The sequence below is a fragment of the Oncorhynchus clarkii genome, chromosome 7 (genome assembly GCF_045791955.1).
Source record: "Oncorhynchus clarkii lewisi isolate Uvic-CL-2024 chromosome 7, UVic_Ocla_1.0, whole genome shotgun sequence".
Lineage (NCBI taxonomy): Eukaryota > Metazoa > Chordata > Actinopteri > Salmoniformes > Salmonidae > Oncorhynchus > Oncorhynchus clarkii.
In genome coordinates this window covers 25,238,953-25,253,513 of record NC_092153.1, presented here as the reverse complement: position 1 = coordinate 25,253,513, position 14,561 = coordinate 25,238,953, and the positions used below count along the sequence as shown (strand labels likewise).

At 44.7% G+C, this 14,561-nt stretch overlaps 1 protein-coding gene across 1 annotated transcript in view; it reads left to right on the top strand.

Moving 5' to 3' along the window:
* LOC139413113 (partitioning defective 3 homolog B-like) overlaps positions 1 to 14,561 on the top strand; it is a 166,093-nt gene that overhangs the window by 64,586 nt on the left and 86,946 nt on the right. The window contains exons 6-10 of the mRNA XM_071160175.1: positions 6,551 to 6,637; positions 6,768 to 6,893; positions 7,853 to 8,349; positions 13,174 to 13,313; positions 13,692 to 13,820. Of these exons, the coding sequence (XP_071016276.1) occupies positions 6,551 to 6,637; positions 6,768 to 6,893; positions 7,853 to 8,349; positions 13,174 to 13,313; positions 13,692 to 13,820 (979 nt within the window). The remainder of the gene's footprint in view (positions 1 to 6,550; positions 6,638 to 6,767; positions 6,894 to 7,852; positions 8,350 to 13,173; positions 13,314 to 13,691; positions 13,821 to 14,561) is intronic.

Sequence of the window (14,561 nt, the reverse complement as noted above, 5' to 3'; positions counted from 1 at the left end):
ACTCTGCAAGCTGAATTTGTAGAGACCTGGCTGGAGAGGGAGGGAGGGGGGGTCTCTCTCCATGGCAACCTCGGCTGTCTGTCAGTGCCGCCCATGACCATAATATCCCAGTCTATCAATGGTAATGTGACACCCTGTGTGTGTGTGTGTCTTCACTCCCTGTAGTTGTCACAGTCCCAGGAGCCAGGATGCACAACCTAAACTGATATACAACAAAGCGTGACCAATATATTGACCGTGTGCTGCAGTATTTTCCTTATAATTTAAGAATGGATTCGATGCGTACAGAGTTTAAAGAGCTTTACTTTGTAAATGGAGAGAACTCACCTAGCTTACTAGCAGTGAAAACGCGTTCTACACCAGCAATTGGCTTCGTTTAGCACCAATAATTTGCCGTTGACATGGCGACAAGAGAAAAGGAAAGCAAGTTTGTTAGTAAGGAGATTCATCAGACCAAAGTTGATCTATGACTACTCAGTAAAGAGTGGGTGTTCCATCTCTTTCTCCTCTCGCTCTTTTCATCCCCCCCCCCCTCTCTCTCTCACGCTTTGCCTCCCTCCACCACCTCAGAGGAATGGATGTGTTTGTTTGTGTATTCACGGGATGCTAAAAAGGGAGAGGAACGTAAGCATGCATGTATTATAGCCTGGCGCTAACAAGCTCTGGCTTCCTCTGATGAGCTTGTTTGTGCCAGCGTTTGATTTTATGAATGTAAATGTGTTGCAGAGAAGGTTTTTGTGTGTGTGTGTGTGTTCCTGACCCAGGGATGCAGGTGTACTCTATCTATGAACTTCCCCATAAACAAAAAGGACAGAGGAGAAAGGCAGGAAGAGGGGGAAGTAGAATAAATGACAGTGATGAGTTTGAGTCCCTCGTTCACCAGTTTCTCTCCAAAGCAATGAGCTGGGGCTTTCAACCAGAGGTGAACAAGGACAACACGGCCCGATACTGCGAGAGCATGGCCTTTGATGGAGATAGAAGTCCCGTGGATGAGATCAGAGGAAACCGCAGTTTGTATGTGTGTGTGTGTTTTCACATGTGCGTGTGTGCGTTTGCGCAGTGTGTGTGTGTGTGCGTGTGTGTGTGCGCGTGTGTTTGTGTGTGTGCGCGCATGCGTGTGTGTAGAGCTCAGGGACAAGACTAATGTATGAGGATCATTATGGTAGTAATTAGTGTGTGCAGTATAATGACTAGTGAAGGGTTGTTGTTCTGAGAAAGGACAGAACAGAAGACAGTCACTGTGGGAAGTCCGGGGATACGTTAGAATTGACTATCTGTTGTATCTGGGTGGAAAGGGTCAGGTTTATTACCTGCATGGCTGGCATCATTTGAGGAGAGGACTCCTCTGTCTCTGTCACACTGTCCTTTTTAACCTCCGCAAGGGTCACACACACACACACACACACACACACACACACACACACACACACACACACACACAACCAAACTGCATACATACGGTACTGGATTGTACTGTGCACAACCTCTATCAAATGACATTCACACCAATTATGTCCACTATACATTCAGGTGAACACACATTCACACAGCCTTACCTAAATTGTATGCATGCAAACATGCATTCATACTAGTGCATGTACAGTACCTTAAAATTATAAATATTCACCTACCTATCTTTTAATTTAGTTGTCTAAATGCACAGTTGCTGACAAATCACGTGCGCACACATGCATGCTTTCTCTCTCTCTCTTTTGCTCTCTGTCACTAACGCGAGCACACAAACACACACACCCTTCTTTCCTCCGTTGTTCCTCCTTGGCAGACCTACCTTCAAGCTCATTTGTTTGTCTATTAATGTAGCCCTCAGGAAACAGCAAATGGATCTGAAGTGGATGCTGGGGAGAGGGCGAGTGTGTGCATCTGTGTTTCTCTAGTGTGTGTGTGCCACTGTGTGTGTGTGCCACTGTGTGTGTGTGCCACTGTGTGTGTGTGTGTTCCACTGTGTGTGTTCCACTGTGTGTGTGTTCCACTGTGTGTGTGTGCCACTGTGTGTGTGTGTGCCACTGTGTGTGTGTGTGCCACTGTGTGTGTGTGTGCCACTGTGTGTGTGTGTGCCACTGTGTGTGTGTGCCACTGTGTGCGCCATGTTCTTTCTGCTCTCCACTAACACATGGTCCTATGTTGTTGACCAAGGCTTATACGATAGACAGTTGATTACCTTGCTCATTCAGGTTGATTTGCTTACGTCTAATTTTCCCTCGTCCTCCCTTTCATCCTTTTATTCCTCTTTTGCTGACTTGCCTAATGCTCCTCCCTCCCTCCCTCCCTCTGACTTTTTCTTTGATGCATAACCACTGTAATCAGGCTTCTGTTCTCCTCCTCTCTCTCCCTCTTTCTCCCCCTTCCTTCCCTCCCTCTCTCCTGTCTGTGTGTATGAGTGACAGTCAGTTCTCCTGTGTTCGTAGCAGACCCCCCCAGAGCCACACAACTAATTACACTGCCCTAATGAGCACAGTGCAGGACAGGCAGCCAGCCAGCAGGTCATCCCTGGTGTGTGTGTGTGTGTGCGCGTGTGTGTGCGCGTGTGCGCGAGAGAGGGAGAGTGTTTGCGTTTGCGTGATTTGATTGGATTCATTTGTATTATAGTGGCATCCATCTTCAGGATGCCCAGCCCACATGGGCCTATAAGACAATGAGTACGTTTCCATCACACCAGTCATTTGATATTAAACTGATTATGGCTGTAGGCTGAGTATGGTAAGTCATTTAAACACTTTACTCTGCTACACTTGAAAGGTCAAAAAATAAATCAAAGAAAGCATACACTGATTAAAACACCTTGTTGTCTGAGCTAGCTTTCAAATGATTAGGACATGTCAACAGCTTAATCAGCGTTCCAGCTGTGTATTTGATCTACGCGTGTGCCGGCAACGGTAGCGCAAGCCTCGCTCTTATGTGCGAATGACGAGAGTTAAAATAAGTCGGAAGTTTACATACACTTAGGTCGGAGTCATTAAAACTCGTTTTTCAACCACTCCACAATATCTTGTTAACAAACTATAGTTTTGGAAAGTCGGTTAAGACATCTACTTTGTGCATGACACAAGTCATTTTTCCAACAATTGTTTACAGACAGATTATTTCACTAATAATTCACTGTATCACAATTCCAGTGGGTCAGAAGTTTACATACACTAAGTTGACTGTGCCTTTAAACAGCTTGGAAAATTCCAGAAAATTATGTCATGGATTTAGAAGCTTCTGATAGGCTAATTGACATAATTTGAGTCAATTGGAGGTGTACATCTGGATGTATTTCAAGGCCTACCTTTAAACTCCGTGCCTCTGCTTGACATCATGGGAAAATCAAAAGAAATCAGCCAAGACTTCAGAAAAAAAATTGTAGACCTCCACAAGTTTGGTTCATCCTTGGGAGCAATTTCCAAACGCCTGAAGGTACCACGATGATCTGTTCAAACGATAGTACGCAAGTATAAACACCATGGGACCACGCAGCCGTTATACCACTCAGCAAGGAAGAAGCCACTGCTCCAAAACAGCCATAAAAAAGCCAGACACTACGGTTTGCAACTGCACATGGAGACAAAGACCGTACTTTTTGGAGAAATGTCCTCTGGTCTGATGGAAACAAAAATAGAACTGTTTGGCCATAATGACCATCGTTATGTTTGGAGGAAAAAGGGGGAGGCTTGCAAGCCAAAGAACACCATCCCAACCGTGAAGCACGGGGGTGGCAGCATCATGTTGTGGGGGTGCTTTGCTGCAGGAGGGACTGGTGCACTTCACAAAATAGATAGCATCATGAGAGAGTCAAATTATGTGGATATATTGAAGCAACATCTCATGACATCAGTCAGGAAGTTCAAGCTTGGTCTTACATGGGTTTCCAAATGGACAATGACCCTAAGCATACTTCCAAAGTTGCAAAATGGCTTCAGGACAAGTAAGTCAAGGTATTGGAGTGGCCATCACTAAGGTCTGACCTCAATCCCATAGAAAATGTGTGGGCAGAACTGAAAAAGTGTGTGTGAGCAAGGAGGCCTAGAAACCGGACTCAGTTACACCAGCTCTGTCAGGAGGAATGGGCCTAAATTCCCCAAACTTATTGTGGGAAGCTTTTGGAAGGCTACCCGAAACTTTTGACCCATGTTTAACAATTTAAAGGCAATGCTACCAAATACCAATTGAATGTATGTAAACTTCTGAACCACTGGGAATGTGATGAAAGAAATAAAAGTTGAAATAAATCATTCTCTCTACGATTATTCGGACATTTCACATTCTTAAAATAAAGTGTTGATCCAAACTGACCTAAGACAGGGACCTTTTACTAGGATTAAATGTCAGGAATTGTGAAAAACTGAGTTTAAATGTATTTGGCTGAGGTGTATGTAATCTTCCGACTATGTCCAAACTCCGAATAGGCTTCGCAAAAATAACATTGTCGCTGTGGTCAAATTTAGATTTTGGTTGATTTTCTGCATTTATTTACGTCCCATCAGTAGCCTGATTTCAGATGTGTCCATGTAAACAGGATTATTAGGGGAATCATTATTCTTGCAAAGCCTGTAAACGTTTTAAACTATTTAAGTATTTATTTAAGTTCACCTCTGGGTATTAATGTAGTCGTAAGTTTGGTATTTGAAATGGTCATTTTGGAGTCACTTTTTTTAACACTTCCACATTAATGTGGATGCTACCATGATTACGGATGATCATGAATTAATTGTGAATAATGAGTGAGAAAGTTGCAGAGGAACCAAGGTCATACCCGCAAAAAAAGTTGAACCTCCCCTGGTAATGGTGAGAGGTTAACCTCCCCTGGTTCTGGTAATGGTGAGAGGTTAACATCTATTGGGGGCATATTTGTGCCTCTAACTTTCTCACTCATCATTATTCACGATTCGTTCAGGATCATCCGTAATCTTTTGATGCACATTTAAGTGTGTACGTGTGTAAATTTGTGGTCAGCCAGATCTAGTCATTAGCTCCATTCCCTTGCTCAGTGGTGTGTTGGTAAATCTATGCAGGTTCTCTGTGGGAATCCTTCCCCACTTGTCTACTAGGGTCTAATGGCAGCCTGGTGTGTGTGTACCCGATAAAGAGGGTGTGTGTGTATACAGTCTTGGAATGCTTCCCAAATGATACCACATTCCCTCTATAGTACACTACTTTTGAACAAAGTCATAGGGCTCTGGTCAAAAGTAGTGCACTATAGAATGTGCCATTTGGGACACACTTTAGGTCTAAGGACAGCCTGCCCTGTGGCATGAAGCCAATCATGTTCGAAAGGCAAGCAGCTAAACCTAGCGTCACACACCTCTCCGCTCCACCACGCTCCAGCGCCGTACTTACACAACCTGACAGGGCAGGTTTCACACGCTTGCATAAGCGCAGCTGGACCATGTAAATGGCAGTTAATTCACCTTGACCTTGTCCACTCAACAACTCTGTCTCAGAGAGCTAGTGAAGGGGGAGAGAGAGTGACTGTATGTTTCTGTCTTTGTGTCCCAAGGGTTAAAGTTCTCAGTCACTGAGACGGATATCCATCATATGGATTCTGGAGAGGTCGTTTTTGCGATCTGTGTAGATAAATAAAAATCTCGGGGAGGGGGGGGGGGGGGGGCTGGTTTGGAGATCAGCTTAATACAGAGAAGAATGTCTGTTCTACAAAATAAATGCCGTAATAAATGTATTCTCAAACAAGTCATTTTTTCTGTTACGCTTTGTGTACTGAACTGACATGCGTGATTGTTGCTGACACTGATGTCCAGGCGAAGGGAATGAAATAGTCGATAATGTTCCGCCCACCACCACCGCGGCGCTCAACTAGAACTGTGGTGCGTTGCTCACTGCAACTGCTGGGAAAGTCATTAAGACTCAACTTGATCACTCGGGATTTAACTTTCCAGTGCTGCTATTTTTTTTTGCCATGTAATGTTATGAAAACAAAACCAGACAACCTACTAGTAGAAGAGTTGACCTATTTACCTAGTTGACTTGTTGTTGTGTGTCCTATGAGAGAGAGATCGTCTTCCCAAGGCACGTTGAAGTTGTAAGTGGGAGGAGACATGTATTCTGACAAGCAATCATAATAACAATCAGGATGTTGTGTCCAATGGGGTAAATGCAGATGGACCAACCCCATGCGTCGGCCTATATTTACTGCCACGATGCTGCATCATTTGGGGTACAGGTGATAATGCTTATGGCTAATGGCTCAAATTTGAACATAATAATTTGTACGTTATTTTTTTTACCAATATGTTATTGGGCTAATTTCTGAAGGTGGAAATTATATTTGTTTATTAATTTGGGAGTAGAATGTCTTTTTAAATTTACCGGACCCCCTAAACAATGGGATTGGAATTGGTCTAACGTGCAGGTAAATACATGTACAAAATGATCCTCTTTCCCTAGAAGCATGATGGTCTTTACTTACTGAACGTACTCTAGATAAGTGATGTGGGTGTGTATGTATTACTGTGTGTGTGCCTATTTGTGTGTTTCTGTGTTCCTGTTAACATTTTTGTGTGTGATTGAGAGAGTTTGTGTTTTGTTTCTGCAGCCCCCTGACCGAGACGGTGGAACTCTCTGGAGAACAGGGGCCGCTGGGGATCCACGTCGTCCCTTACTGCTCCTCACTGAGTGGACGGTGAGGAACACACACATTTACTTTCTGTCACTCACTGTAACTCACTCACTTTCTAGCACATTCTCTCCCCATACATTGAAGACTGTTTGTGTGTGTGTGTGTTCAAACTGTATTTATCATCCATTCTCAGGACCCTGGGCCTGCACATTAAAGGTATTGAAGCGAACAGTCGCTCCAAGAGAGAGGGCATATTCCGGGAGGATGAGTGCATCGTTCAGATTAACGGCACCGAGCTAATGGACAAGACATTTGCCCAGTACGTACCTCGGCTCTACGCTATCGCAGGATGAGTCTCAAATGTCTCCGTATTCCCTCTATAGTGCACTCCTTTTGACCAGGCCCGTAAGTCCCTGGTCAAAAGTAGTGCACTATATAGGGGAATAGGTTACCATTTGAGACTCATCCTTGTATCATTTTGGATGCAAGCCTGCTCTACACTATCCCACATCTACCATTGTGAGGCCGGTCTGTCACTCAGTTTCCCTTAATCCCTGCTCTTACAAATCCTCTGTATTTCTGGATGTATCTCGCACCACATCTCCACAGCAACAAAAGAGTGTGAGAGAGAAAACGAAAGCGAGAAACACTCATTCTCTCGCTTCACTGTTGTCGGGAATAGGTTAATTTGGTACTATCACAACATTGGTTAGGCTTGAAAAGGAGTGGGACAGTAGCTGTGAGGGCTAGTGAGTGTGAAAGATAAGGGAGAGACAAACAGTAAAAAGAGAGAGAATTGGGGGTGTGTCAAGGAGGATTGTCTTATGCCCTAACTGAATGAAATGTCCAGTAAAAGAGGTGGACCTTGTTAGATCTGATAATTTAGCCCAGAAGAGGCTTGACAATAGGTCTGACACTGCTAGCCTGGTACTGGGTAACCAGTTGCTACTAGTGACTACTACTATAGATTACTTGTCTAAAGACTACTTGTCTCTAGCGAATTGACTCTTGATGGTCTAGTCTGTGACCGTTAGTCAATGCGGGTGTTGAACATAGTAAGCTTGAGTTTGTACTGGTGTTGATACCTCTGTGGTGTTGAAGTTCTGTGCTTGGTGAACTAGTAACTACTACTAGAGTGACAGTGTGATCTTCCAACACATATCCATAAATACATAGGGGACAACTGTACAATCAAGTCTGATATCACACTATTCTCGACCTTCAGTCGTGTCCTCCGAAGACGGACATTCATGATGTCTCTTCCTCCCACACCCACAGGTCACAGGAAGTTTTCCGTCAGGCCATGTGTTCCCCTCTAGTGCGCCTGGAGATCCTGCCGCTGGCCAACAAGCAGCGCTACGAGAAACGCCTCATCGGGCAGCTCTTCACCGACGGTCACGACTCCATCCCCAAAGCCAAGAGCCCCCTCATGATCCACCAAAAAATGGACGCTAAACCAGAAGGGAAACCAGAACAGATCAATCCCAAACTGGAGCCGAGACGTCCAGACCTCCATGTCCTCCGCTCCAAGAACCACGATCTGCCAGCCTCTCTCACCCCGCTAGGGGAGCACCAGACTGGGCACGTCCCAGAGGAGATGCCCCTCAGTGTGTCCCCAGCCCCGGTGGTCAGGGATCGGGATGGGGCCTCCCCTACGGCGGTGGGGGGCAGCGAGAGCCCTCTGCCCCGGGGAAAGAGTCCCACGGGGCTCCCTAACCTGGCCAACCTGACCAACCAGAAGGGAGGCCGGCAGCTGAAGATTGACCTGAAGAAAGGTATGGAGGCACTATGGAAAAGGGGGACACTACAGCTGTGTTCAAATACCCATACTAACATACTACATACTAAATGAGTATATACCATTAGTTCATTTTTTAGTATACGGGAAATGAACAATATCGTATCAGTTGAGCGTAATAGAGCTTCACCTGTCAACCGGTAGTTGATGCTGTTGCTATGCAACCTTGTGCTAGCTTGTTAGCTTAACAAATTACTAGCTAAACATTTTATGTTTCCGGGTGTGTTCGTAAATTCGATTTGGAGTGCCAGAGTGCGCTCTGGGTGTTCGTAAATCCAGATCGTTGTCAGATTGTCCGTTCATAAATTCAGAGCGTTTTGTTCTCGGAGAGTTCAGAGCGCACACTGGACACTCTGGTCGAGGAGTAGGGTTGATCAGAGCGTTCAATGGCAGTCAAGCACCCAAGCTAACTGACTAACGTTGGCTAGCTACTTCCAGACACGAATGAGAGAACACCTCACTGACTAGGCTGTTTTCATTATCCAGAGCTTTGGTGATTGTAACTGCTGCTGGCAACAATTTAATTACACCTTTTTTTTGCTTAATTACAACGGCCATATTCAACGGGTGTTGAGCTTTCGTAAATTCATCAGTTATTCTGCGCAATAGTGTTCTGAAATCGGAATAGATACCCATTGAATCGCACGACTATACCACTTAGCATAGAAGGATGTGAATAATCAAGTCAGTAAATGTTGTTTAGTTAGTTAGATAGCAGATAGTTAGTATACTGCCTGGCAAGTTCGATGTATCAGTAGCCAACTAACGTTAAGTAACTAGCTAACATACCGGTACATACTGCTGTAATGCTATGCGGTTTGTAAGGATAGCATAGCTAACAAATTGTCATCCAACATAATGTGTAACATAACTTATTTACTTTATTACATTTTCTGAACATTTGTCATAATTAGTTTGTATCCTCTCTCGTCGGACTTCCATTTTCTTCAAATCTGAAAAGTTATGAAGCCATGCCCATTTTCGGAAGAATTGCATTGTGGGGCGGCAGGTGGCCTAGTGGTTAGAGTTTTGGACCAGTAACCGAAAGGTTGCAGGATCGAATCCCTGAGCTGAAAAGGTAAACATCTGTCGTTCTGCCCCTGACCAAGGCAGTTAACCCACTGTTCCCCAGTAGGCTGTCATTGTTAATAGGAATCTGTTCTTAACTGACTTGCTTAGTTAAATAAAAATACTACTAATAAAAAAGAAATATGGGCCCTAAATAGTGTCCACTGCATGTATACTTCATCTGGGAACTTTTGGCATACTAACTATATCCATACTATGACTAATAGCATAGTATATACTGAATTCACATCACAAATAGTATAGTTAGTGCTGTTGGTATGAGTATTTAAACACAGCTTATGTGTTATAGAGCACACGGAGATGATCCACCACGTTATTGGTTCACAACATTTCGATCAAAACAGATCTTCAACAGGTTTTTGTTATTTTGTAAAGGTTTAAGGTGTTGTAGTATTGGGTTCAATTTAGTTTTCAATCCAGTCGATTCGGTGAAATGAAATTTAAATCATGAATTGAATCATCGTAGAAAACAACGGACAAATCAGAGTTTTTAATTGAAACTGAATTCTTAGGCTGCGTTTACACAGGCAGCCCAAATCTCTTATTTTGTCATATCAGATATTTTGCCAAAAGATCAGAATGGGCTGCCTGTGTAAACCCAGACTTAGAGATGTATGTGGTTGTGCTCTTCCATAGTTAAAGCGGCACTCAGCTATAGAAACAATAACAATACCTGCCCCTGTTTCGGTAAAAAGCTGAGGCATGGGGCTGGAGAAATGTAACCACTCTCAAATCGATTGTTTAGGTAGTTTTAACCATGTTTTGAGGCTATATAGAGGTTTTTTTGTTGTACATTTACTTTGTTTACGAACATTTGAGTACATTTTTTAAAAAACCTTTTATTTAACTAGGCAAGTCAGTTAAGAACAAATTCTTAGTTTGGCCGACACCGGCCAAACTCGGACAACTCTGGGGCAATTGTGCACAGCCCTGTGGGACTCCCAATCACGGTCAGTTGTGATACAGCCTGGATTCGAACCAGGGTCTGTAGTGACACCTCTAGCACTGAGATGCAGTGCCTTAGACCACAGCGCAATTCGGGAGCAAACAAGCTTATATTTTGTGATCTGATGAGGTACGACAGTTGAACTAAGCTCATGTGGCATTTATAAATTATGTTCTTCAAGAATCAATGGGTACATAGCAGTAATTTAGAAGTCCAAAAATGGATGTAGCAACTAATGATTACCCCTTTTAAAGACTTCTCTCCCAGCGTGAGTGACTGCAAGGAGGTTTAGAAGCATTAATGGAAGGTAGGCAGAAGCCTAGCTGCCAGATGAGATTTGATCACTCGCTATCTTTTAGTATGCCTCTTTTGGCTTTTCTCCACCGCTCACCATGGTGGCAGTTTTCACTCATTGCTTGGAGGCACGTACACACACAGGCATGCACGCGCAGACACAAATAGATACACATGTGAGCTTGGACACACACACACACACGCACTCTTGAAATCACCGTGTCCACAGGGAGAGGAGCCATGGGAGGGAATGATATCTCAGGATACCTCTCTCTCTCCCTCCCCTCTCCTTCTTTCTCTCCCTTCACCTTCCTCCATCAGGCAGTGTGAGGCCTGCTCACACGTGAAATTGAAGGCAGCCCTCCTCTTAATCCACATAAGAAAACAGTTGTCTCTCGCTTTGAGGCTGAGGTCGCGTCCCGAATAGCACCCTATTCTCTTTGTAGTGCTATACTTTTGACCAGGGCCATTGTGCACTTTAAAGGGAATAGGGTGCCAGCAGTGGGCTCCACAGCAGACTGGTGGAAGTTGATCACCAGTTTACTCAGGAGGAACCCACTAAGCCCCACACAGAATGCAGGGTGAGTGGAGAGATGTCGCCCTCCATTTATTGGCACACCAAGTGACCTTATTGCAACGTGATGGGATGATGTGGGGTCATGATGATGGGGACAGATCTGTCCGTATTGAAGAAAGGCTCTGCTTTTTTGACTCCACAATGCAAGTCCTGCAGCATGTAGTTTTATCTTATCTTGATTATTGTCCAGTCATATGATCAAGTGCTACAAAGAAAGACCTAAGCTGTGTTCGAATACCCATACATAATGAGTATATACTATATATACTATTAGTTCATTTTAGTATACTGTAAACGAACAGTAACCTTTCAGTTGCGCGTACTTGCTCTTCACCCGTCTAGCGGAAGTTGGGGCTCTTGCTAGCTAGTTAGCATAACAAATTACTAGTTAGACATTTTACGAATTTGGGTGTGTTCTTAAATTCAATCTGGATTGCTAGAGTGCACTCGTAAATTCAGAGCGTTTCGCACTCGGAGCGCACACTGGATGCACAGGCCGAGGAGTAGGGTTGATTGGAGCATTCTGGCCTTATAACGGCAGTCAAGCACCCATGCTAATGTTGGCTAGCTAGCTAGCTACTTCCAGACACTGACCATTTTACTCTTCCGAACAGAGCTGGTTAGACAGTGTTCATGTTATCCAGAGCGTTGGTGACTGTAACTGTGCTGCTGGAAACAATGTAATTATGTTTTTTTTTGTCGACGTTTACTGACACCAGCCATATTCAACCGATGTTGAGCGCTCCTAAATTCATTATTCTGTGCTCTGGCACACTCAGACGAGAGTGCTCTGAAATCGGAGTAGATAGCCAGGGCGAATTTACGAATGCACCCGAATGTCCATTGAGAGCGCACAATATATACCATTTAGCTACGCTAAGAATGACGGGAATAATCAAGTCGATAAACATTGGGTGGGTAGTTAGTTCGCCTATAGTTAATATACTGGCAAGTTTGATGTATAAGCAGCCAACTAACGTTTGGTATTGTAATGAAACAAGCAGGGAGCAGGTCTCGAACCCTCGACCTTTGAGCCCGAGGTCCGGCGCGTTATCGACTGTGCTGCAAAAGCATGCTAAGCATGCTAAGCATAAACTAAGGGTTGCGAACATAATGATGTAATGATCTGTTGTGTGGTTCGTAAGGACAGCGTAGACCTTGAAGTAGTAGTTCCCCTTGTAACCATGCTTCGTGGGTGACTGTTGTTAATGTGTGCAGAGGGTCCCTGGTTCGCGCCCGGGTATGGGCGAGGGGACGGTTTAAAGTTATACTGTTACACATGGTATACACACAGCACTGACACACACACACTTACCCCACCAGACATGCCACCAGGGGTCTTTTCACCGTCTCCAGGTCCAGAACAAATTCAAGGAAACATACAATATTATACAGAGCCATGATTCCATGGAACTCCCATCCTTCTCATATAGCGCAAGTAGCACTGCAAACCTGTTTTTCTTTTGTGTTTTTTTTACGAATAAAGCAACACCTCACGGCACAACACCCCTCCCCATGTCACCTACTTGTGTATGTACTGACATATGTGTAACTGATAGATGTGCACACACTACATGTGAATGTTTTTACATGTATGTAAATTGTGAAGTATTTTGAGTGCAGTCTCTTTTTCATTATGTCGGACCCCAGTAAGACCCCAATGGGGATACTAGTCAATCAACTCAAGGATGGGAAAGATAGTATAGCAAAGACGATCAGCATAACTGATCAAATCCATCTCTGTCCCCCACTCTATCTCTCTTGTTTTTTCATCTCTTTTCCTCTCTTCTTCATTCTCTCTTTCTTTCCCTCTCTCTCTGTCCCTCTATCGTTCCTTTAAAAATATATATATATTTCACTCCCTGTTTCTCTCTCCCCTCTCTTTTACTCTCCAGGTACCGAGGGGCTAGGTTTCACCGTGGTGACCCGGGACTCGACGGTCCATGGCCCGGGGCCCATCCTAATCAAGAACATCCTCCCCCGGGGCGCCGCCATCAAAGATGGCCGCCTGCAGCCCGGCGACCGCATCCTGGAGGTGAAACAGTCATTTGACCTTTTGAATTCCTTGAAAGTGCATCCTTCCTTCCTGCCATCCTTGAAGTAATGACTGATTCGGCATGATTCGATAGGTGAACTCAAGTGTTCCACCACATGGCATTCACCTGTCCATTCATTTCTAATCATCAGTGATTGCTTCATGGAATGGAGGAAGGAAGCACCTTTTCAAGTATTCAAACAGTGCCGTCTGTGGCTGATAAATGAGTTGTATTTTTGTTCCCGGAAGGTGGTAATTTTAAACCTTTTTAAATATCTAGGTGGAAGTAAGTATTCTATGTATTTATAAGCACTGTGTAGCACATTGTGTATATACTGTACATATTTGAATACTTTCCTGTGATGTGTGTGTGTGTAGGTGAACGGTGTAGACATGACTGATCGAACTCAGGAGGAGCTGGTGGCCATGCTGCGCAGCACCAAGCAGGGGGACTGTGTCTCTGTGGTGGTGGTCAGACAAGAGGATCTCTTCCTACCCAGAGAGCTGGTGAGAACACGCACCTTTTATCTCTCCTAGCCACCTCCAATTGCTCTGGACTCTGCATGATCTTTGATGCAGATAGGTTACCAGGAATTTCCACCTTTCCCCTCTTTGTCTTAAAAATGTTGTTACCCCTCAAAACGCCTTTCTCTTTCTATTACTATTGAAGGGCGTTCAACCTCTTTTGATCTTCCCTTTTGCCCCCTGCATGCATGTCCTCACCTCCAAACAAGCACAGACACCCACACACCCAGCCCCAGCACACGTACCCAGCGCCCCATTCCTCTTCCTGCCCTTATCTGGGTTTGTTGACTCAGAGGCTGACAGGAAGTCACACGCACGTCCCTGCGGCCTCGCAGGAAGTGGTGCGTGTCGACACACACGGGTGTTAAGTGACAGTTTAGATATGGCCAGAGACCTCTCTGACTCCTCGCCGAGTGGTGTGTTTTTACCCCTTTATCTAAATAAGCTGCCCGTCAGCTGCCCAGGTGGTACCCTACAGCAGCGTGTGTGTGTGTGCGTGTGTCCTGTGTATAACTGTATGTGAGTGTGTTGGTCCTCTCCGGAAACAGCGCTCTGTCCTTGTGTGCCACTCACTACTCCTGTGATTATTCACATTATTCCGTTTCCTCAACTTCAAAGCATTCAGGAGGGACAACTCCGACGCTTTGTAGTGAACGATGCATATTCACATGGAACACGCACACACACGCACTCAAGCACACACACGCACGCAAGCACACACAC